At 35.9% G+C, this 22,336-nt stretch overlaps 1 protein-coding gene across 1 annotated transcript in view; it reads left to right on the top strand.

Moving 5' to 3' along the window:
• The window catches only part of arap2 (ArfGAP with RhoGAP domain, ankyrin repeat and PH domain 2), a 121,093-nt gene extending 99,623 nt beyond the window's left edge, over positions 1-21,470 (top strand). The window contains exons 21-26 of the mRNA XM_073836578.1: positions 232-368; positions 2,512-2,594; positions 6,349-6,384; positions 6,627-6,690; positions 13,851-13,970; positions 14,258-21,470. Coding sequence (XP_073692679.1) covers positions 232-368; positions 2,512-2,594; positions 6,349-6,384; positions 6,627-6,690; positions 13,851-13,970; positions 14,258-14,587 — 770 coding nt within the window. The 3' untranslated portion in view covers positions 14,588-21,470. The remainder of the gene's footprint in view (positions 1-231; positions 369-2,511; positions 2,595-6,348; positions 6,385-6,626; positions 6,691-13,850; positions 13,971-14,257) is intronic.
• The last annotated feature ends 866 nt before the right edge of the window (positions 21,471-22,336 follow it).

The following is a 22,336-nucleotide window of genomic DNA, read 5'->3' as shown; positions in this document are numbered from 1 at the left end:
TTATTCATGTGGCAGGATGTGTATGTGCTAGACTCTCAAACTAAAAATGTGTTGCAGATGAGATTTTCAATGCAACTTTAGACATTTTAAAAATGTATGACACCTTGCTACAGTTTGAAGTAGCGGGGGCCGCAAGGGTGCAGTGCTACAGTATATGTATAGTTCTGTCTTATAAATAGTTCATGGTGTGACTCGATATGTTTTCTTTGTGGTGTTCTGTGTTTGTGACAGATAAACTGAAAGATTTCATTAAAGGAGAGCAACTCAAATTCAAAGACGGTTCTTCCAAGCTGCTGTTGGGGAATAAGTTTCAGGACCGATACCTGGTACTACAAGACAAAAAGCTGCTGTTGTACAAAGACATAAAAGTACGTCTCCTACATTTCCAAGTCTTCTCCTTTTTAACAAATGAAAATGGTTTACAAGGTCTTTAAGTATCTCTGCCCGTGGTCATATTTAAATATCTCCATCCCTGCTGTTCGTCGGGATCAACCTCTATGCAGTATCTCCGTTTGCCAACGGCCCTGCAGCAGTCGCCAGTTTACCAATTTACCAATTTCCGGCGTGGCATTTCATATTAGCTCTGTTTGTTTTCTTAGCATGCGTTTACAGATGAAATAGTAATTAAAAAACACAGCGGATGTGAAATTACTTGCTTTGGGCCAATCGCAGGGGCCCGCTTGTAATAAGCATGGAAAAAAAAAAGAAGCAAATAAACCCATAATGGCTATTTTCATTTTGAGTTAAAGTAATGTGGGACTTCTCTTACCCCCCGAAATGAGTACAGTGATTTAAACGACTGCAGTCTGTTCGGTTCTCTCTCGTTCAGTAATATCTCCTCATACTTACTTTATTCACTCGATCTGCTCATCCTCAGGGGCACACGCTCCGTGAGCTAAGACACAGTCTCCTAAAAAGTGCAGGATGTGTTAATAACTGATATTTGAGCAAAGTGTGAATGTGTGGATGTGTGTGTGTGTGTGTGTGTGCGTGCGTGTGTGTGAGAGGCTGGGAGAGAGATGGAAGGAAGGCGGAGAGGCGAAGACACTCTGAATGAAGGCTGTTCTTTCTTTAATTAGTGTAATTTCTGGCTGCTGCAGAATATTCAGCTAATTATCAAGTGAAGAAGGTGGGAATTGGCTGTGAAGCAGAAATTTAATTGATATTCTGATGCCTTTGTTTTCTGTATCTTGCTTTTTTTGTAAGTTAGGATTCTTGGTTAGATCTCATTTTGCCAGCGCTGATGTGTTCGCCTGAGCCGCTGTGTTTTGCAGTGCATTACGTACAAAGTACATCCCTTCCAGGCAACAACACAGTGTTGTCGGCACATGCTAGTTTACACAATACCCTTGGGCTCCCAACAGCTGTAAACAGGAAATTGCCATTTTTTCCCACTTTTGATTCAAGTGAATGAGCTGGGGGAAATAAAGCAGGTTTTTTTCTTTGACACTACTTTTCTGCATACAGTATGTGAACCAGTTTTAGTGCCACTGATTGTTTGGAAAGGATTTTAATAGATATATAACATGATTCCCTATAATAAAGCAGCACTAAGCATGAGCTATGTTGTATGTACTGTAAGATACACTGCCAGTCAAAAGTTTTTGAACAGTAAGATTTTTAATGTTTTTTAAAGAAGCCTCTTCTGCATTTATTTGATCTAAAATAAAACAGTACAATTTTAAAATATTTTTTTTATTTAAAAAAAATTACTTAAAAGTTTTTTTTTTTTAAATTGAATATATTTTAAAATGTAATTTATTCCTGTGATTTCAAAGCGTAATTTTTTAGCATCTTTACTTCAGTCTTCAGTGTCACATGATCCTTCAGAAATCATTCTAATATTCTAATATTTGCTGCTTAAAAACATTTATTATTATGTTGAACAACTGAGTAGAATTATTTTCTGATTTCTTTGATAAACAGAAAAGTCAGACGAACAGCATTTATCTGAAATAGAAATCTTTTGTAACATTATATCATCACTTTTAATTAATTTAAAGCATCCTTGCTAAATAAAAGTATTAATTTCTATAATTTCATGATTCCAAGCTTTTAAATGGTATAGTGTGTAATGTTATCAAATTAATGTTAATCAAAGAGTCCTGAAAAAAATTACTCAACTGTTTTAAATATTGATAATAATGATAATAATAATAATAATAATAAAGGTTTCTTGAACAGCAAATCAACATATAAGAGTGATTTCTGAAGGATCATGTGACACTGAAGACTGAAGTAATGATGCTGAAAATGTAGCTTTGATCACCGGAATGAATTACATTTGAAAATATATTCAAATAGAAAGTGGTTATTTTAGATAGTAAAAATATTTCACAATATTACTGCATTTGCTGTATTTTGGATCGAATAAATGCAGGCTTGGTAAGCAGAAAAGACTTCATTAAAAAAACATTAAAACTCATATGGTTCAAAAACTTTTGACTGGGTAGTGTATGTTTAAATAAAAGCCCTGTGTTGATTTTAAAAGATGTGCTATTGTTTCCACAGAGCACCAAACCAGAAAGAGAGGCTCCTTTAAAGTCTGTTAAATGTTACTTAGGGCTACGAAGGAAGTTGAAACCAACAAGCAGGTAATGGTCTTTTTCCACTAACAAACTTTTATATTTTTAAAGCGTTACCTAATAGTGTCTTCCTCATCAACAAACTGCTGCTTTTTATAACAATTTTCCCAAACCCTCATTATAATCCTTATTTTAATCCAGAGCACGTAGAGCCCACCAGTGATATGAAACAAATAATTCAAAATTAGTGTGACCACACTGAACAACTTATTAATAATCCTAAATGTGTAATTAAGATCGATTCATAAATGTTCTGACATTAACTCTAGGTTCATGTTCAAATGAGCTCTGAGTTTACTCTTTATCTCTGATGCCAAATATGCAGAGCTGCTTGGTTTAGTGCCAAATGCCCCCCTCAGAAACAAGCCTATCACAGTCAATCTGAAAGCAGATTTATGTCTCACAATTACAAAATTCATTAAATGTAATTTAGCAAATACACTGTACTATGTTTTTCTCTCTCCTGCTGGGAAAATTGTTAACTGTGGATTTGTTTCATTTCAGTAATGTTGCGTTTTTGTAATTTATGGCTGTAGTGTAATTTATGAGAGCGCTGGAGTATTTATTTATTTATTTATTTTTTTTTTTTGCTAATGATCATTTATTCATATTTTTCCTTGTGAATGTATCCAAGCCATGATTCTTACAATAGCGTTTACCCTTGGCTTTCAATCTGTTTGCATGTTATTTTATTTTAATGTTACATTGAGGTGTTGACATGCATTCTTTTTATCTTTTGTTCATTTGAGGGTGTTTCTTCAACTATAGGCGCTTTTGTTCCCTGGTCTAGAAAATGAAATTTTTACATTTTCACACTATTACATTTACTCAGTGGACAGTGGACAAAGTCAAACAAACCACATTTCAAATGTTGTATTGTGTTTGATAGCATTCTGTGGTGGAAATGACATTTGACACATTTTTGGAGCCTGCACATGACACGCAGAGAAGAAGCCCAAGATAACATGCTCATTCATTAAGAATTTGTTCCACCAAAAAATTGTGGCCATGATTAATCTAAATTAAAACAAAGGAACAAATTAATAGAACCCAGCCACAATTTAACTAAAACAAATGAATAATATGTGGCCACAAATTAGTAAGTTGTGGGAATAAATTTGTGGCAATGATTTAAATAAATTAAAACAAGGAAACAAAATAATTAATACTTGGCCATGATTTTCCTACAACAAGGGAATTAATTTATCAAAGGTGGTCACAATTTAAATAAAACAAATAAGACAGCCACAAGTGGCATGGCAACAATTCTTAAAATTCTTAGTTTGTGGTCACAATGTGTATGTGTGTATATATATATATATATATATATATATATATATATGTACACACACACACACACACACACACACACACACATGCAGTGCCTTACGAAAGTATTTATACCCCATCATTTTCACGTTTTGTTATGTTGCTGTCTTATGAACATTTATAAAATACACAAAAAACTGAAATAACTATATTCCAAAAGTATCCATACCCTTAACTCAGTACTTAGCTGTAGCACCTTTACAGACTCAGATCCTTTTGGTATGGTGTGGCAAGCTTTGCACATCAGCATTTAGCAATGATCTGCCATTCTTGTCCTCTTCTCTTCACAAGCTCTGCCAGGTTGGATGGCCACATTTGGGCACAGATGTACATTTTCAGGTTTTTCAAGAAATATTTCATTGCGTTCAAGCCCAGGCTCTTGCCAGTCAGAGACATTCATAGAGTGGTCTATAAGCCACTGTTGCTGTGTGCTTAGGTTCATTGTCCTGTTGGAAGGTGAACCATCTGCCCAGCCTGAGGTTCTGAATACTTTGGACTGGGGTTTCATTAAGGCTATTTCAATATTTTGGTGCATTAAGCATTTCTTCTACTCTGACGAGTCCCTCAGTCTCTGCCGCTGAAAAAAAAGGGTCCTTTAGGATTTTTTGCAAATTCCAAGTGTGTTTTCATATGTTTTCATGTGTTTTCACTGAAAAGTGGATTGAGTTTGGCCACACCTCCATAAAGACCAGATTGGTGGAATGTTGCAGTGAGGTTTGTCTCTCTGTAGGTTTCTCATTTCTCCACATATGATCATGGAGCTCAACTAGAGTGCCTATCAGCTTTTTGGTCATCACTCTAACCAAGGCCCATCTCCATCAATTGCTCAGTTTGACCAGGAGGCCAGCTCTAGGAAGAGTCCTGTTTTTTTTTTTTTTTCAAACTTCTTCCATTAAGGGTAACGGAGACTACATGCTTCAGTGAACCTTCAATACAGCAGATTTTTTTCTGAAATCCACCCCAGATGTGTGGCTTGATGCAATCCTGTTTCTGAGCTCTACAGGCAGTTTTTTTTTACCCCAGGGCTTGGTTTTTGCTGATATGCATTTTCAGCTGTTAGACCTTTTAAGACATGTGTGCCTTCCCAAATCATACCCATTCAATTGAATTTGCCACAGGTTAACTCCACTCACAGTGTAGCAATATGAATGCTCCTGAGCTCAATTTTAACTGTCCCAGATAAGGGTATGAATACTTAACAATGGAATCATTTAAGTTTTTTATTTTAACAAATTTGCAAAGATGTTAAAAACATGTTTTTTTTGCTTTGCCATTATGGTGTATGAAGTGTAGATTGATTGTGGAGAAAAAAGGCAGCAGCATAAAAGGAAAAAAAAATGAAGGGGTTTGAATACTTTCGCAAAGCACTGTATATGTGTGTGTATATATATATATATATATATATATATATATATATATATATATATATATATATGTGTGTGTGTGTGTGTGTGTGTGTGTGTGTGTGTATATGTACATATATATACACACACACACACACACACACACACACATATATAGAGAAAGTTTTTTTTTTTTTTTTTTTGCATGTGACAGGCTCTGATCTAAAGCAAATTTTATAGATTTTTTTGGTACCTACTGTAATGTTACACGTTAACTTTACAGCTTAATTGGAAACTAAAGAAAATGTGATATGCACGTATCACATGTAATATTTTACTTGAATTATCATATTTCATCTCAGTCTAGCTCTTCACTGATTCTTTTGTGCCCTTGGTACACAGGTACACTAGCTTTTGATGAACATTTAATAGAAGCAAAAGTGATGTCAAAAGTGGGTAACAACTGTAATAATTTTTATAAATCATTTGCATGTAATAAATATTGAAATGTTTAAATATCATTCTTACATTAGATCAAGTTATAAATTCATATTTTATACTGGGTTTTCAGAGTGAAGTCATAAAATCAATATATAAAAGGCAATAAATGTTTTTTTTCTTCCAAAAAACACCAGGCACAAAGTGCCAGAGGTTGAAGAAACACATTTTAACGCTCATTATGTGACCAGTTGTCTGGAAATAACAGCTGTTTGTCAGCCACAATGACTAAAATGCTGTGTGAGGTTTAACCATTTAGACCATGAACCATGAATTAAATATCTTAACGAGAAGTAGGTCAGCAAAACAGTTACATCTGTAAGAGTGTAAAGTATAACAGGCCATGTAACATTGATATAATTCTCTTACACAAGCAAAATAGGTCATCTTTTCTATCACACTTGTCAGCTGGCTATGAAAGTTAAGCTGAATTTTATGGTATCTTAGCACTTTAGAGGTTCTTAAGAGGTCAGACTGTGGCACCATGAAAAAAAGCTAAATATAGATGTAAATTGATGTGGAGAACCTGAATGAAATGTTGCGAAACTAATGGAATACTTTTTGTTGTTGTTTTTCTGACTAATTTTCAACAGTTGGGGATTTACTGTTTATACTGAAAAGCAGCAGTGGTAAGTGCAATTAACTCTGTTCTTAATTGCACAGTCAATCACACGCTTCAGCACGGTTTTTAGGAAAAACATTTATCTGGAACTGAATAATAGATTCTTTTTTTAATATTTCAGCTTAAAAACTTACTAAGGTTTTTGTACAGCTTAGTACTTGAACTACAGAACTGCATGACTGAATTTCAAATAGGACACTCAAGTGCCTCAGTGTTCTGAATATATGTCTTTGCGTCCTCCCTGAAAAGGTATTTCTGCTGTAAAGGGAATGATTCTCAGCAGGACTGGGTCACCTCCATTATCAGAGTGAAGGTGAGCTTTCTTCGTTTTCTAAGTGCTCATAATGTGCAGTTAACATTGTTACAAATGGGCTTGTAAAGAGAGTTTTATAATTTTTATATAATTTTTTTTATAATTTTTAGATGGGTACTGTTCCACATCTGGCACTTTGCTGCTTATTTCGAATTTAGCAACCAAAAATTAGATATCTTTTTTGAGATAAAAGGTGTTCTATAAGAGTACCTTGGAGAGTACCTTGTATATACCATAGTATATAAATATAGAAAACATGGTATCAGCTGTACTTCTCATTTTAAAAGCACAAGTTTTTAAGGATAGTGCACTTTCACAACAATGTTTCAGTCAGAGTTTTACTGTAAATTACTTTGTTTTTTTGGTAAACTTGTAAATTTTATGAGTTTGAAAATCTATGCAAATTACAAAATTGTCATTTAAATTACATGGTTTTAATAATCTTTTGTCAAGCTTTAAGCACACTTATTTTGATGTGTTGGCTAACATGCTAAAGCATATGTAAAGTACTTGAATATATCTTAACTGTTGTGTGTTATTCATATACATATTACATGTAAAGCTGCTCAAGAATATGTGAAAGTTTTAAGTATTTCACATGGTTGAGACTTTCCTGTATACAACTATTTCTTTATAAGTTCCCACTGTCATTGACAAAATATCAGGCAAAATTCCAGTCCTAGGCTTAGAAATGTCATGAGAATAAAAAAAAAAAAACTCAAGTCATTTCTGTTATTTTGTTTAATATAATTGCAGGGCTTGGAAGGCAGTGCTATAATGATATGATATTCTAAACATTATTGTAATAAAGTTTTACTAAATAGTTTAAGCATTAAACATGTTTTTTGGTAAACTTGTAACTTTTATGAGTTTGAAAATCTAGAATGCAAATTAAAAAGTGTTACTTTAAACTACATTTAAATCCTGCTTTTAATAATCTTCTGTTAAGCCTGATGAAGCACACTTACAGGTACAGATGTGTTGACTAATACACTAAAGCAAATGTGACGTACTAAATATATTTTAACTGTAGTGTGTTACATGTACAAATATTACATTTTATTACATAATATTACAGTATTACAATTAAAGCTGCTCAAGAATATATGGAAGTTTTGAAGTATTTTGCTTGCTTGAGACTTAAAGCTTAAAAAGTAAGGTATGCATTTTCAGGAACAAAATGTTCTTCCTAATTTCCCACTGTCATGGAAAATATCAAAATATCAGGCAACATTTTGACTCCTAGGCCTAGAAATGTCATGAGAATGAATAAAATCCTCAAGTAATTTCTGTTATTTTGTTTCAAATAATTGCAGGGTTTGGAAGGCAGTACTATAATGATATGATATCTAGAATGCAAATGAAAAAAGTTTGACTTTAAATTACATTTAAATCATGGTTTTAATAACCCTTTTGTCAAGCTTTAATGAAGCATACTTATTTTTAAGTGGTGACTAACATACTAAAGCACATGTGAAGTACTTGTATATATTTGAACTCTGTTGTGTTATTGAATATTACATTTAAAATGAATATTATATTACATATTACATAATATTGCAATATTACAGTTAAAGCTGCTCGAGAATGTCATGGAAAATATTGAAATATCAGGCAAAATTCTGACTTTCAGATTCTGAATTCTGACTATGTCTAGAATTAATCAAATCCTCAAGTAATTTCTGTTATTTTGTTTAATATAATTGCAGGGCTTGGAAGGCAGTGCTATAATATGATATTCCAAAAATTACTTCAATGGATTTTTAGTTAAATAATTTAAGCATTAAATGTTTTTTTTTTATTTTTGTACTTTTATGAGTTTAAAAATCTAGAATGCAAATGAAAAAGTTTTATTTTAAATTACATTTGAATCATGGTTTTAATCATTTTTTGTCAAGCTTTGGTCAAATTGTAACTTCATTATTACAACTGTGCAATTACAAATATAACTTTAACACATTACATTAAAGTACATTTAGAGTTATATTAGTTTTAATTCAATGGCTGCCAGTACATCTGGTATTAAACGTTAACCATATTTCAAAAACAATAGTGGTAATTCTGAAATTACATAAAGATCCAACATAATTGGGTCAAAAAGCACTCTAAAGTTCAGCTGCATTTCATGTAAATGTACAATAAAATACATTTTCATTTAGTTTCAATTAACATACTGTTCACACTTACATCCCTCAGCATTATATTATGTCTGTCATAAGTACTATTTTTAGTATTCTAAAGTGTACTTCTGTTTCATAAGGGCCACGATACCCCCACGGTCCTATTCTTTAAAACACGGCATTTCTTTTTCCCAGAGAAAGTTAGACAAAAACTAGCCCTAAGAATTGAGGGAATGTTTTCAAGGTCATCCTCCATGAGTATAAATCACATTATCCGGAAAGGTCTTTTAGCTGAAATAAGGTCACGCAGACTGCCACAATAACACTGGTTCCAGCAGACTCTTCTTTAGACAAGCCGGGCGCTACTACACACAGAGGGCCTGACTCAGCTGATTCACTATTAATAACCTAAACCAAAGGCAAGAGATGGCAGAGAAGTACTGTAGTAGATGATTTAGCCATTGTTTAGATCTCTCCTCCAATCCTCTAACTCTTTCAGATTTTTCCTGCCCCTCTCTTCCGTCCTAATGCCTCATCCTTATCTACTCCCCACAGGTTCACTATTTTCATTGTCAAGGTTTATTCTTGCTTTTGTGGCTTTGAACTGATACGAGGAAGAAAAATAAAGCGCTTCTCTTCTTAATTTTTTTTCCTCTTCTGGGGAGGTGGGGCGTAGAGAGGTGCTGAGGGTTTTTTTTTTTTTTTTTTAAGCTGGAGAGTAAACGAGGAGTGGAGGGCATGTACCATAATTCAGTGTACATATTGCTGTTTCTCATTATTACATGTACTAAAAGTGGTCGTGGAGTTCGTGCAGGTAGATTAATTGATACTCTGTGCACTGAGACTCTTCTAACCTCTCGCTGCCTCCATTTCACCCAACATTCTGCTTGGCATGGTTTCCATAGAAACTGGCGAGCAGTGCTGGGTAGGTAAAGGAACAGGCAGATGAGACCTTCTGCTGCTAAAATGAGGATGTAGACGTGAAGAACAACTCAAAGGCCATAAAGTCACAGTGGAAAAGTATGAGCTGTCTTAGTGAGTGTTCAGCTCAGGAATAGGTCCAGAATGTTCCAGCACATTTGTTCCTATCATTAAGGTCAAAAAGTTAGTGTTAGTTAGAGCTGCTTGAGAATATATGGAAGTTTTAAGTATTTCACTTGCCTGAGACTTAAAGCTTAAAAAGTAAGGTATACATTTTCTGCACAAAACTATTTCTTCCGAAGCTCCTGCTGGAATGGAAAATATGAAGATATCAGGCAAAATTCTGACTTCCATGGCTAGTAATGTCATGAGAATTAAAGAAATCCTAAAGTAATTTCTAGGGCTGTCAAAATTAACGCGTTAATAGCGCGTTAACGCAAATTCATTTTAACGGCACTAATTTTATTAACGCGCGATTAACGCAGCGCGCATTTTCTGTTTGACCCACTACCTAGCCCATAGTTAAAGAAATGGATGCACAGTTCTGCCAACCTAGCGAAAAGTGTCTAGCAACAATACATAAACACATAATTGGACAAACCTAATACAGTTTCTGAGGCTCTTCGGTTTTGCTGAACGTGCGTGAGGTCTCCCAATGCGCGCGCACCTCCCTCTCTTTAGGCTATATCTGCGTCTGCTCTGTTCAGTGAGCGGCAGTGGAGCAGCGCTTGCTTGAAGTGGGCCGGTACGCAGGTACTTCTGTATTTTATCCTTTTGCGTACACCGGCACTTCTGGCATATTTAAATGAATGCAAGCGGAGTCGGGCTACGTTAGGATTGGTGCTGTGGGGTTGATGCGTAAAGCCACATACGAGTATGCACGCGAAAACGGCGTATTAAATGCACGTCAAACACATGCATAATTGCATATCATATGCACGCCAAAGTTAATTTCAGCTTGTTAATAGCACGCCAAATAGAAACAGAAAGTCGTGCTAGTGCGCATTTGCATTTGCATGAGACCAGGCTCTCCAATCAGTACATTATAACCAAAACAATACATTAAAACATAAAAGAAGCAGGTTTTTGGGATCAAATAACTTTAAATGGCTAAACTCCTAAAAAGTCAAAGGATCCTGAAGGCATTCAAACAGGAAGTTAAAAACAACGATAATAATGCAGGGAATAGTGACTTATGTCCAGATGCCGGTAAATGATTCTTTTCAGTGATTGAATCATGATCATAATTCAGGATTTTTTTCAGTTATTATTTCATATTACTTTGGTTGTCTGATAACAGACATATTAAATCAAAACAATGGAAACAGTTTTGCTGAGAACTTGGCTGCATCAGATTACAGTATGTGGGCACCTAGAGGCAAACAAATGTAATAATAAATGTAGATTTTGCATGTTCAGAAGAAGTGAGCTGCCCTGTCCTGCAAATAATGTAAACAGGCTTGTGTAAGTAAATTGCTCAGTGCAAAGAACGAGAAGTAATGGGAACCTGGTGTTTCTATGTTCTTTTTTTTTCATGTGTCTAATAGACATGAACAAGTTATTTGAAAAACATCTATGACATTTGAAACAAGTTAGTCTAGTCAAGTATGGTTTCACTGATAATAAACACATATTTGCTTAAAACAACCATATTTGTCCATGCCAATGTTGATTAGAGTATTAAAAACGTTAAAAGGTGTTTAATTTAAGGTACATTTAGAACAGATAAAAATGTGCGATTAATCGCGAGTTAACTCAAGACAACCATGTGATTAATCGCGATTAAAATTTTTAATCGATTGACAGCCCTAGTAATTTCTGATATTTTGTTTAATATAATTTGAGGGTAAGTAAACAATTACAGGATTTTTAATTTTGGGTGAGCTAACCATTTAAATGTTTGGTGTTACATTGTTTAATGTTTTTGAAAGAACCCTTCAAAAAAGGCTGCACTTATTTAATCAAAAATATGGTAAAATTGTGAAATATAATTGCCGTTATAAGTAACCATTTTCTGTTTTAATATATTTTTAAAATGTAATTTATTCTTGATGGCAAAGCTGAATTTTCAACAGCCTTTACTCTTTAGTCATCAGTGTCACATGGTCCTTCAGAAATCATTTTAAGATGTTGATTTGGTGATCAAGAAACATTACTTCTGGGTCATTCTACAGAAATGTCCTCTTTTGGTATAGCAAGATTTCTTAAAATGTATTTTTCTAACATTTAAACTTAGACCACATTATTAGATTACCTTTTGACTTTATGAATACACATTAATGACAGCTTAATGGTTTTTTTTTTGTATGTGTATATATATATATATATATATATATATATATATATATATATATATATATATATATATATATAGAGTGCATTTATTTATATACCATATGTACCATTTTCTGTCATTGGTGTTACCTTGCTTCTTTGGCAATATTAAATCTTTTCAGCATATGTAGTCAGAGTTACAGAAAAATGCAAGAAATAATGAGGTTATGTTATATATTTAATGTGAAAGAAAAAAAAGTAACCAAAAAAGTAACACCGGTGACATTGAATCACAGATGACATACATAAAGCTGCGTTCACACTAGCAGCCACTTGTGTCAGCGAATCAGGTTTCCCACTAAATACAAACATTTTGGAGGCAAAAGTCTAAAGATAATATAAATATAAATTAAATCCGTACATACAAATAAAAATGAGTGAGAAGCAGAGCCTACTTTTTTCTATTTCGTAAGTTTATCTACGGCTGAGAGGAGAACAATCACATGCGCTCAACCGTCTTCTTTCCTATTAGCTGTCACTCCAGAAAGTCCCTCTTCATTTACATAAAGTTGACTGATTCTGAACTTTGTCGCGTCGCCAATGGCCTCTGACGCTCTTGTCACTGGAAATCGCCACCTATCCATTGAAATTAATGGTATTGCGTTGCTTTGTTGCTGCATGTCACTTGTAGTGTGAATAGGGCTTAAGACCTGACATACTGATTTTCACTGGTGCTACTCATAAGGAAGGTGACTCCAGTGACAGTAACATCAGTGACAATTTTCACGAAAAATGCATGTTTACAAAATGGCTGCGGGTATCAAACCACATGTTGTAAATCATGGTATACTCACCAAATTAATCTGTTTGTATTCTAGTTTTTTACAATTCCCTAACAATAAAGTAGGGCATACCAGTGAGTGCAACTAAAAGCTTCATATGAAATAATGAGATAAATAAGAAAATTTCTGATGACTGAAAAGGGACAGTGGATTTATCATTAGCCTTTCTTCATAGATCTTCAGAAAATAGGAAGAAGGAAGTCAAGTGATGTCATCAGTGTGATTTTTATTTCAAAATAAAAAACTAGAAAAAACTGTTTTTGACCTCAAATAAAGCACTTTCCCTCTGTACATGTTTCATTTTAAAATATAAAGAAATTGTAACCATAAAGTGTTTTTCAATTGTAATATTTCAGTAAAGGCTAGGGACAGAAAAATGACGTTTCCGTAGAATGACTCTTCTCATTATCAATGTTGAAAACAGTTGTGCTTCTTAATATTTTTGTGGAAACCATGATACATTTTTTTAAAGGATTAGAGAATGGAAATGTGAAAAGAACAGCTATAGAAATATTTTGTAACATTATAAATGTCACTTTTGATCAATGATTGATCTACTGAACTGAATACAAATATACATTTCTTTACAAAATCGACTTTGACAGTAGAGGAAACATGGCAAATTTCTATACATTTACTGCTCTGCAAAGATTGGTTTTTCCTTTAGGGTTTCTCTTGTAATGTTTACCTGTAAAATTTTTGATTGGCTAGATATTGCCTTCCTTTTAACTCAAACAAAAGAGCATTATGGTGACATCAACAAGATCTTTGGTTCAATTTTACATAGACTGATTAAATGTAAGGCTGATGATACACAGGCCAATTTTTGAGCAGTGTTGCTGTGTCAACGGGCAACCAGCTGAGACACAGGGCCCATGACCGATCTGAAGTATCCAGATGCAACATTGCTCAAAAAGTTGCCCCGTGTATCATCAGCCTAAACTTTCAACACAATGTAAGATAAAAGCATCTTGGAAATGCTAAAATGTGAATGTGTTTGCAGCATGGTGCTGACTTATGGCCTAGAGACTTGAAGCAGAGCGCATCGCTACCTTATAACCTAAGCAGAGGAAGAACATCCACTTACAGCACTGCAAAGACCACAGCCAAACACCAGAGAGAGGTCAGCACTCAACCTGCTCTACACTCACATAAATGTCACAAATACTCAACAAACCTTTTCATTTAATGTTGCTTAATGAATTTTTTGCTTCAGTGAACACTCTAAAGGCCAGCATAGTTGGCAATAGATCAGCCCTGATCTCCATCTTTGTTGCCAGTTAAACCATATCCATGTCGTCTTGTCCAGAAAAAATGGCTGTTGGAATTGGCCATCAAGTCACTGCATACAAAACAGCCTTTGACTCATATAGCCATGAATATCCATGTACTTTTCCCCCCGTTCTGCAGGCTAAAGGGAAGTCAGTCGTCAGTACAAGTGTAGAAGCTTCAAATACACAAAACCAAATGACCACAGATGAGGGCAACCAACCAGACTTGATGCATAAATTGGCAAGCGGAGAAGGAACTCCGTGTGTCTCCAGGCTTGAAATGGTGATTGATGACACACTCCAGTCTCGGCGTAGACCATCACTTCAACAAGACCCCAGCGCTCTCACCCAGCTATCACAGAAGAAAGTCGTGTTGCCCAGCAGAGGTGGGCAGTTGCCACAAAACCTCATTAATGAACTAAGTACTGTTCTCAACAAAACAGGACGCTTTCCAAAAGAACACAATTAAGAGAGACATACAAAGACAGAAAGACAAGAGTCTTGTCTGTTGCACTTTCATTGTACATGAGGAAAAACCAAGACCAAATCAACCCACAAAGCACAGTTGCCTCTCAGTAGGAAGTCGGATGTACTACTGTTTTTTAACATATGGACATAAAGAGTAAGTACAGTAAATGTTCAGACATTGGATGTAAAGACTTTTTTGCCCACAACTACAGCTGTTAGCCACTTGAGCCATTATCCTTTAATTCAGAACAATATAATTCAGTATTATTGAGCATTAGTGATTGTTAAGGCTTTTGCATGATAACATGCATTTCCCTCTACATTCTCATGTCTGTTTTTATTCTAGAAGAGGTTGAAAAAGACACTACTAGACAGCGATGTTCCAAAGTCTTCTTATATATTCATATTTTAAGACTGGTTGTTTTGAGATGAGTGGAATGGTAACAGTTGGTTGCACAATGGTTCAGTTTATTAGCATTAGATAAAGTTGGCATGAAATGTACCCTATTTTATAAATTCTTGCTTTTGATCTTATTATCAACAGTTCATGCATGTACAGTGCCCTTCACTAATATTGCCACCCTTCGTAAATATGAACAAAGGTGGCTGTGAAAATAAATCTGCATTGTTTATCCTTTCGATCTTTCATCCAAAAAATCAACAAAATTCGAACTTTTCATTGAAGTAAAACAATTGAAACTAGGAAGAAAATCTCATAAAATAAATGTTTTTCTCTATTTGATGTTGGTCTTAATTATTTGCACCCAACTGTTAGAATGTCCTTTTGTCAAGGTAACAGCTCAGAGTTTTCTCCTATAATGCCTGATGAGTTTGAAGAACACCTGATCAGAGATCAGAGACCATTCCTTCATACAGAACCTCTCTAGATCTTTCAGATTCCAAGCTCCAATGTTGGTGCTTCTTCTCTTCATTTCCCCCCTACTCATTTTCTATAGAGTTTAGTTGAGGGACCTGGGGCGGCCATGGCACAAGCTTCATTTTGTGCTTAGGGACACATTTTTGATTTTGATTGGTGTCATGAGGGATGATCCAAAGACGGCCCATTTTAAGATTTCTAACAAAGGCAGTCAGGTTTCGAATTTTTATCTGTTGGTGTTTTATAGGACCACCAGAAGAAATATAGTCCCACAACATTAAAGATACAGCTGTATATTTAACCGTGGGGATAGGGTACTTTTTTATCCCTGTTTGCACCAAACCCATCTGGTGGGTTTGCTGCCAAAAAGCTCTTTTTATAGTTTCATCTGACCATAGAAGCCAGTATTGTTTGAAGTTCCAGTCATGTCTGACAGCTGAATATGCTGGAGTTTGTTTTTGGATGAGCAAGAAGGATTTTTCTTGAAACCCTCCTAAACAACATATGGTGATGTAAGGGCTGTTTGAATTTTTTTTAGGCTTTCTGACCCCAAGACTCAACTAATCTACAATCTGCAATTCTCCAGTTGTGATTCTTAGAGAGTCTTTGGCCACTCAATCTCTCCTCCTCACTGTGCATAGGACGATATAGGCTTGCATCCTCTTCCAGGCAGATTTGTAACATCTTTAGTTGATTGGAACTTTTAAAGTATATCCCTGATGGTGGAAATGGGCATTTTCCTGGGGATCTGCAGAGTTTAACCAGCTAACCAAGTTCTTTAAGAATCATTTGAAAAGTCAAAGACCAGCTGTGCTGAACCAGGTTAGAAATAAACTTTGCAAGACAATGGGTCCCCAAGAGCAGGGTTGAAGACCCTATACTTTAGCTAGTTTCTTACAGCAACTTTATATTTTGTGAAGCTCAGCAATCAGAACTATACTCTTTGGTTTTACTCCTTGTGATGAATGATTAAGGGAATTTGGCCTTAGTGTTCCTCGTAATTATAATCCTGTCATGGCTGGACAGTTTCATGCGCCTAGTCACCCTAGGGTGCTAAAAAACTTAAATATCAATGGGAATATACTTATATATTCTTAGATATTTACTTTGAGAAATTTCTAGGGGTGCCAATAATTGTGGCCAACATGCACTGGAGAAAAACATTTATTTAGTAATGCGAGTCCCCCCCCCCCCAGTTTTAATTGTTTTACTTCAAAAGAAAGGGTAGGATTTTGTGAACTGTTTGAATGAAAGATCAAAAAGATAAACAATGCATATTTATTTTCTCAGCTGCCTTTGCTCATATTTACCAAGGGCGCCAATATTAATAAAGGGCACTTTTTTTTTGGCCTCGTAATTTTTTATTCAGAAATCATAAATTGATCTTCCAGTAAAACAACAGTCAGATATACAGTCCTAGTCATATGTTAATCACAATACAGACAAAAGTATCTAGCTCTGCTTCTATTACATCACAACTTTAATCGATTAGGTATCATGAAACACTTTTACAGCATTGGTTAATCTAGGTTCTACATATTTCAAGTTGCATTAAAGGGGCTATATGTAACTTTCTGAAATTTAAACTCGCGACTGACGTCACATCCGCAGACAGCGCGCGAAAAATCCGACCCGACAGAAAATAGGAAAAATAGGATACAGGCTTATAGGTGCACCCACTGTGAGCTGACAAGGTGTCAGTATGCTCATCAAGAGATGTTTGAGTCATATATGGTCAAATAAAAAGGCTATTGTTACGCTTATTTTGGGGAAAAAGTTACATATAGCCCCTTTAATTAACATTAACGTATGAACAAACATGAAATAACTAAGAACAGTACTGTATGTTTATAAACTGACACTAAAAGGCTGTAAAATAAGTGATATCTAATGCTTTGGCCAGTGTTAACAAATTGAACCTTATTGTAAAGTAAACTTACAGTAAGTAAATTTAGTTCATTTCAACTATTTTTGGTTTTATTTTGATCATTTTATTACTGATGTACTTCAGGATCTACCAAGCCCGTTTTTGACTCAAGAGAATTGTGTGTCCTTTTATAGTTGGGTACAAAAATAGCCCTGCTGTTTTCCCGCATTCGCATTCCTCTGTTTTCATGCCAGCGGAGGTTGAAGACACTACCAGACAGTGATGCTCCAATTGCATTGATCTGTTTAGAACTTATCAAACCTCCATGTAATGAAAGTGGTTGTGCAGAAGTGAGCTGAATTAGTCATTACAATCCAAATGGTCTACCACGTGTTTTCTTTTTTCAAGAGATTCTTGTGCCTATTTATAGTTGGATACAAAACTTACCCACCATTCCAAACACTCCAGAGTTGTTGAATAATGCATAATAGTATGAGAGCATACACAATGAATATTGTCGCCCAGTTTCATATTAAATATTTATAGTTGACATTTTATGTAGATTATGAATCACTTAACAACCATCTGCGACTCACGGTCGTTTTAAAAATGGTAATCATGCACTCTGCCTGTCATCAAAACATGTAACATACTAAATTCTGTGAGACATGTAAATAAAGTTAAATGGTTTGTATAGTGCACTACCATTCAAAAGTTTGTGGTTGGGAAGATTATTTAATTTTTTAAAAAGTTTTGTACGCTTACCAAGGCTGCATATACAGTGCCTTCCAAAAGTGTTCATACCCCATAATTTTTTTCTTCACATTTTATGTTACTGCTTTAACTTATTTTTTCCACATTACTCCAAACATCGTATTGACAAATCGTCGCCTTAGAATTATAAGGTTCTATCTGACATTTTTGTCAAAATTGAGAGGATTTTGATATTGTACATTTAGAATACACTTAGGGTCTCTGTCGTTCTCATGTAGGAAAGAGACTTGTTCCCCATATCATTTTTGCTATATAGAATGCAAAAACTTTGAAGCTCAATATCTCAAAACCACTCGGAACGCAGATAGAACCTTATAATTCCAAGGTGACGAAATATGGTAAATTAAAAACTAAATTTTTATAAAAATTAAAAAACTGAAATAACTACATTGCATAAGTATTCATACCACTAACTCAGCGCTTAGCTGAAGCACCTTTACAACCTCAAGTCTTTTTGTTATGATGCAACAAGCTTTGCCCTTCAACATTTGGCAGTAATCTGAGATTCTTCTCCTCACCTCTTCACCTCTCAAGACCTGTCAGCTTGGATGGGGGCAGACGCACATTTTTAGGTTTCTCCAGAAATATTTGATTGGGTTCAAGTCCAGGCTATGGCTGGGCCACTCAAGGACTTTCATAGTGTTGTCAATAAGCCACTCTTGCTGGGTACTTAGGGTCATTATTCTGTTGGAAGGTGAACCATCTGGCCAGTCTGAGGTTCTGCATGCTCTGGGCTAGGTTTTCATTAAGGCTATCTCAATATTTCGGTGCATTGAGCTTTCCTTCTACTCTGACAAGTCCTTCAGTCCCTGCCACTTAAAAAATAGACCCACAGCATGAGGCGGCTACCACCACACTTTACTTTTGGGATGGTACTCTGCAGGTGATGAGCAGTGCCTGGTGTCCTTCAAACAAGATGCTTGCTGAGGGTCATTTAGGTGCTTTTTGAGAATTCCAAGTTTTCTTGTGTCTTCACTGAGGAGAGGATTGAGTCTTGCCACACTGCCATAAAGCACAGATTTGTGGACTGTTGCAGTGATGTTTGTCCTTCTGTAAGTTTCTCATATCTGCATATATGACCATGGAGCTCAACTAGAGTGACTATCGGCTTCTTAGTCACCATTCTAACCAAAGTCAGCTATAGGTAAAGTCTGGCTGTTCAAACTCCTTACGTTATGGGTAACGGAGACTACATGCTTCTGTGAACCTTCAATGCAGCAGAATTTTTTCTGAACTCTTCCCCAGATGTGTGGCTTGATGCAGTCCTATTTCTGAGCTCTACAGGCAGTTTTTTGACATCAGGACTTGGTTTTTGCTCTGATATGCATTTTCATGCATTTAGACCTTTCATTAAGATGTGTGTGTCTTTCCAAATCACACCCATTCAATTTAATTTGCCACAGGTCTCTTAAAACAATATGAGTGCTCCTGAGCTTAATTTCTGTCTCAGATAAAGGTATGAATACTTATGGAATAGAATCATTTTTTTTTTTTAAATAAATTTGCAAAAATGTTAAAACCTGTTTTTTGGGGGGTTTTTTTGCTTTACCATTATGGTGTATGGAGTGTAGATTGATGTGGGGAAAAGGTAAATCGAAGCAGTTTAACATGAAGGGGTATGAATACTTTCGCAAGGCACTGTATTTGATAAAAACAGTAAAAACAGCAATATTGTAAAATATTATTACAATGTAAGATAACTGTTCTCTATTTTAATATATTAAGTTGTTAACGAAAACTACAATAAAAATAAAAATATTTAGTTTTAGCTAATTTTGAAGGCAACATTTTTTCATTTTCATTTAGTTTGACCTTCTGAAATAACTAAAGCTGAAATAAAACTATGTAGACGTGTTTAAAAACAACAAAAAATATATTTTTGCTAAAAAAAAAAGTACCCCAAACTTTTAAATGGTGGTGTATATACTGTATATTTATTGTAAATATGTTGCGTCTGCTTTTTTGCAGTCACTTTACAAGTGCTCTCTCAACTCCTCGACGTCTGTATAAGTATCCTGGAGAATTGCCAGTGGTTTATGGTCTGCTTGTAAAAATATGCTGCTGCCATTTTGATTTGAGAGTGTTTCTGTTAATCTTAAAGTGTTAATCAGGTTGTATTCCATGTGTTTTATTGTCTTCTTCATCTGATTTACTGTCTGTAATCAGCCAGAGGTGTATGTGACACACCTGTGCCATCTCCCTCATTAAAGTTTTTATGCTTGAATTAATTAGCGTGTTTATAAATGACGACTGTCAGATGCTGACACCTTGAGCGTCGCCACATGTTACGGTTTTGATTGAAGCATGTCGCTTCTGTGCTTCTGTCACTCAAAGCGCACGTGTGTTTGTTCTCACCTGTTTTCGCTGTGCTTCCCGCCTAAGCATTATGGCAATGCGTGCTGGCGCTTTTCTCTCATCTGAAGGTCACCATATGGCAGGAGTGTGGGGAATGAAGGACCTCAAATAATTGAAAACATTATGCGTGACTTTGACACACAAAGGAAAGTCGCTGTGTTGCGGTGAATTCCAGGCATTTTGAATGAATTAGCTGGGCTGCATCTGTTACCTGGCAATTATATCGGCTACTGTTTTCTGAAAGTTTTATTAAAGATTGAGCACATTAACAGCCCTATGTTTTCACTAGCAAATGTTTGCCTTCACACGCGTCCGACTAACTTTGGACCGGCCAAACTATAAAAGGAGTCACACCAGGCACTCAAGCTCCCAAATAACCTCGCCGAAATCCATTTAAAAAAGAGATTAAGCTAATATGACACAAACATTTGCTCATAAAAGATGCAGCATGTTCCTTTAGTCTGTTATTTCTCTCAGGCTTTTGTTTTATCAGTACGAAGTCTATTCACTGTTAAGACTGAAAAGCAAGCATCGCCGAAGACTCGCAACCACCAAGCTTTCAGATTTCATCACTAATGCATAACCTTCCCCTCATGCTATTAGTCAGTAAACACTGAGCAGTCCAGAGAGATTACAACAGTCAATAAAGCAAGTTAGGTTTTTAATTTGCGCAACAAAATAGGAAAGGTGGGACAGTGCGGCTAGGCACACTGCAGACACAGAGTGGCTCTTGTGGGACAATTAATGTTAAACTATTCAAATGATGGACTTAAGAGCTTAATTAAATAAATGATAGTGCTTTTTGTAGACAGAGTGTTAAATAACCAGTGAGGCATTACAATGTCGCGTTTTCCTGACCTCTTACTTTTGTTTCTGCAGTGCATTACTGAGCTGTAATATACTTATTAACAGCTCTAAGTGATTGCAGTTCTGTTGAATGTAGTGCATATAAAATACATAAAGTATATGGAAATCTGTTTATGCTTCAGAGAGAATATAAAGGTAATTGCAAATTCATATGGCACAGTGTGACAATGTCTCAAAATATTTTTCTTGTAAATATGACTTTACAGTTTTAATTTGTGACACTTTATCTCACAATATGATGTTTTATAAACAAGGTTCAGAAGGAGCACGATCAGATAATCAATCCATTCGGCACAGGTGCAACTCGTTTAAACCAAGCATTCAATTAGCGCATCATCAATATATTGCCAGCCGTCTTACCTCCATCCAGCAACAGTTTCTTGGCATCAAGCTCCTCTGAAAGCCGAAATGTCCGATACCGAGCTTTCGTCATCCGACAACGAGCAGGACGCTCCACCACAAACCACCAACGCGAAGACACCTATTTCTGCCGGCTCCAATGTACTCCCTCCTCAGCCTCGCTCCTCAGCTGAGCCCCAGGCCCCGGCGCGCGGGCGGAGGCCCACGAAGCCGCCTTCCCACACACTTAGGCCACGAAGACGCCGTTCACCTCCACCATCAAGACCGCAGTCATCATCGTCTTCATACACCTCGGCTTCACCTTCTATCCCTCCCATCAGGAAATGGACAGTTGCGGGGTTAAGACAAGCATTGGCAAACGCAGAAATTAAGTTTTCCCGAAACATGAGCAAAGCTCAACTCCACGATCTTTACGCGACAATGGGAAAAACCGCCTCACCCTCATCCAAGAAGGTAGTTAAATCCCGCAAGACAATGCTTCATCATGACTCTACTTCTCTTTCTTCCAGGTCAAATTCTAGCTCTCCTCGGACGACGAGACGCAGCAAACCGTCAGCAAGCATGGGCCGCGCTCCAAACTCAGACGCTCTTCTCTCCGCTCCGCCTCCGTCCTCTTCTCATCCAATCACCGAGGCGCCTCCAGCTACCGC

Source organism: Garra rufa, chromosome 3 (genome assembly GCF_049309525.1).
Source record: "Garra rufa chromosome 3, GarRuf1.0, whole genome shotgun sequence".
Taxonomy (NCBI): domain Eukaryota; kingdom Metazoa; phylum Chordata; class Actinopteri; order Cypriniformes; family Cyprinidae; genus Garra; species Garra rufa.
This window is presented reverse-complemented; position numbering and strand designations above follow the sequence as displayed.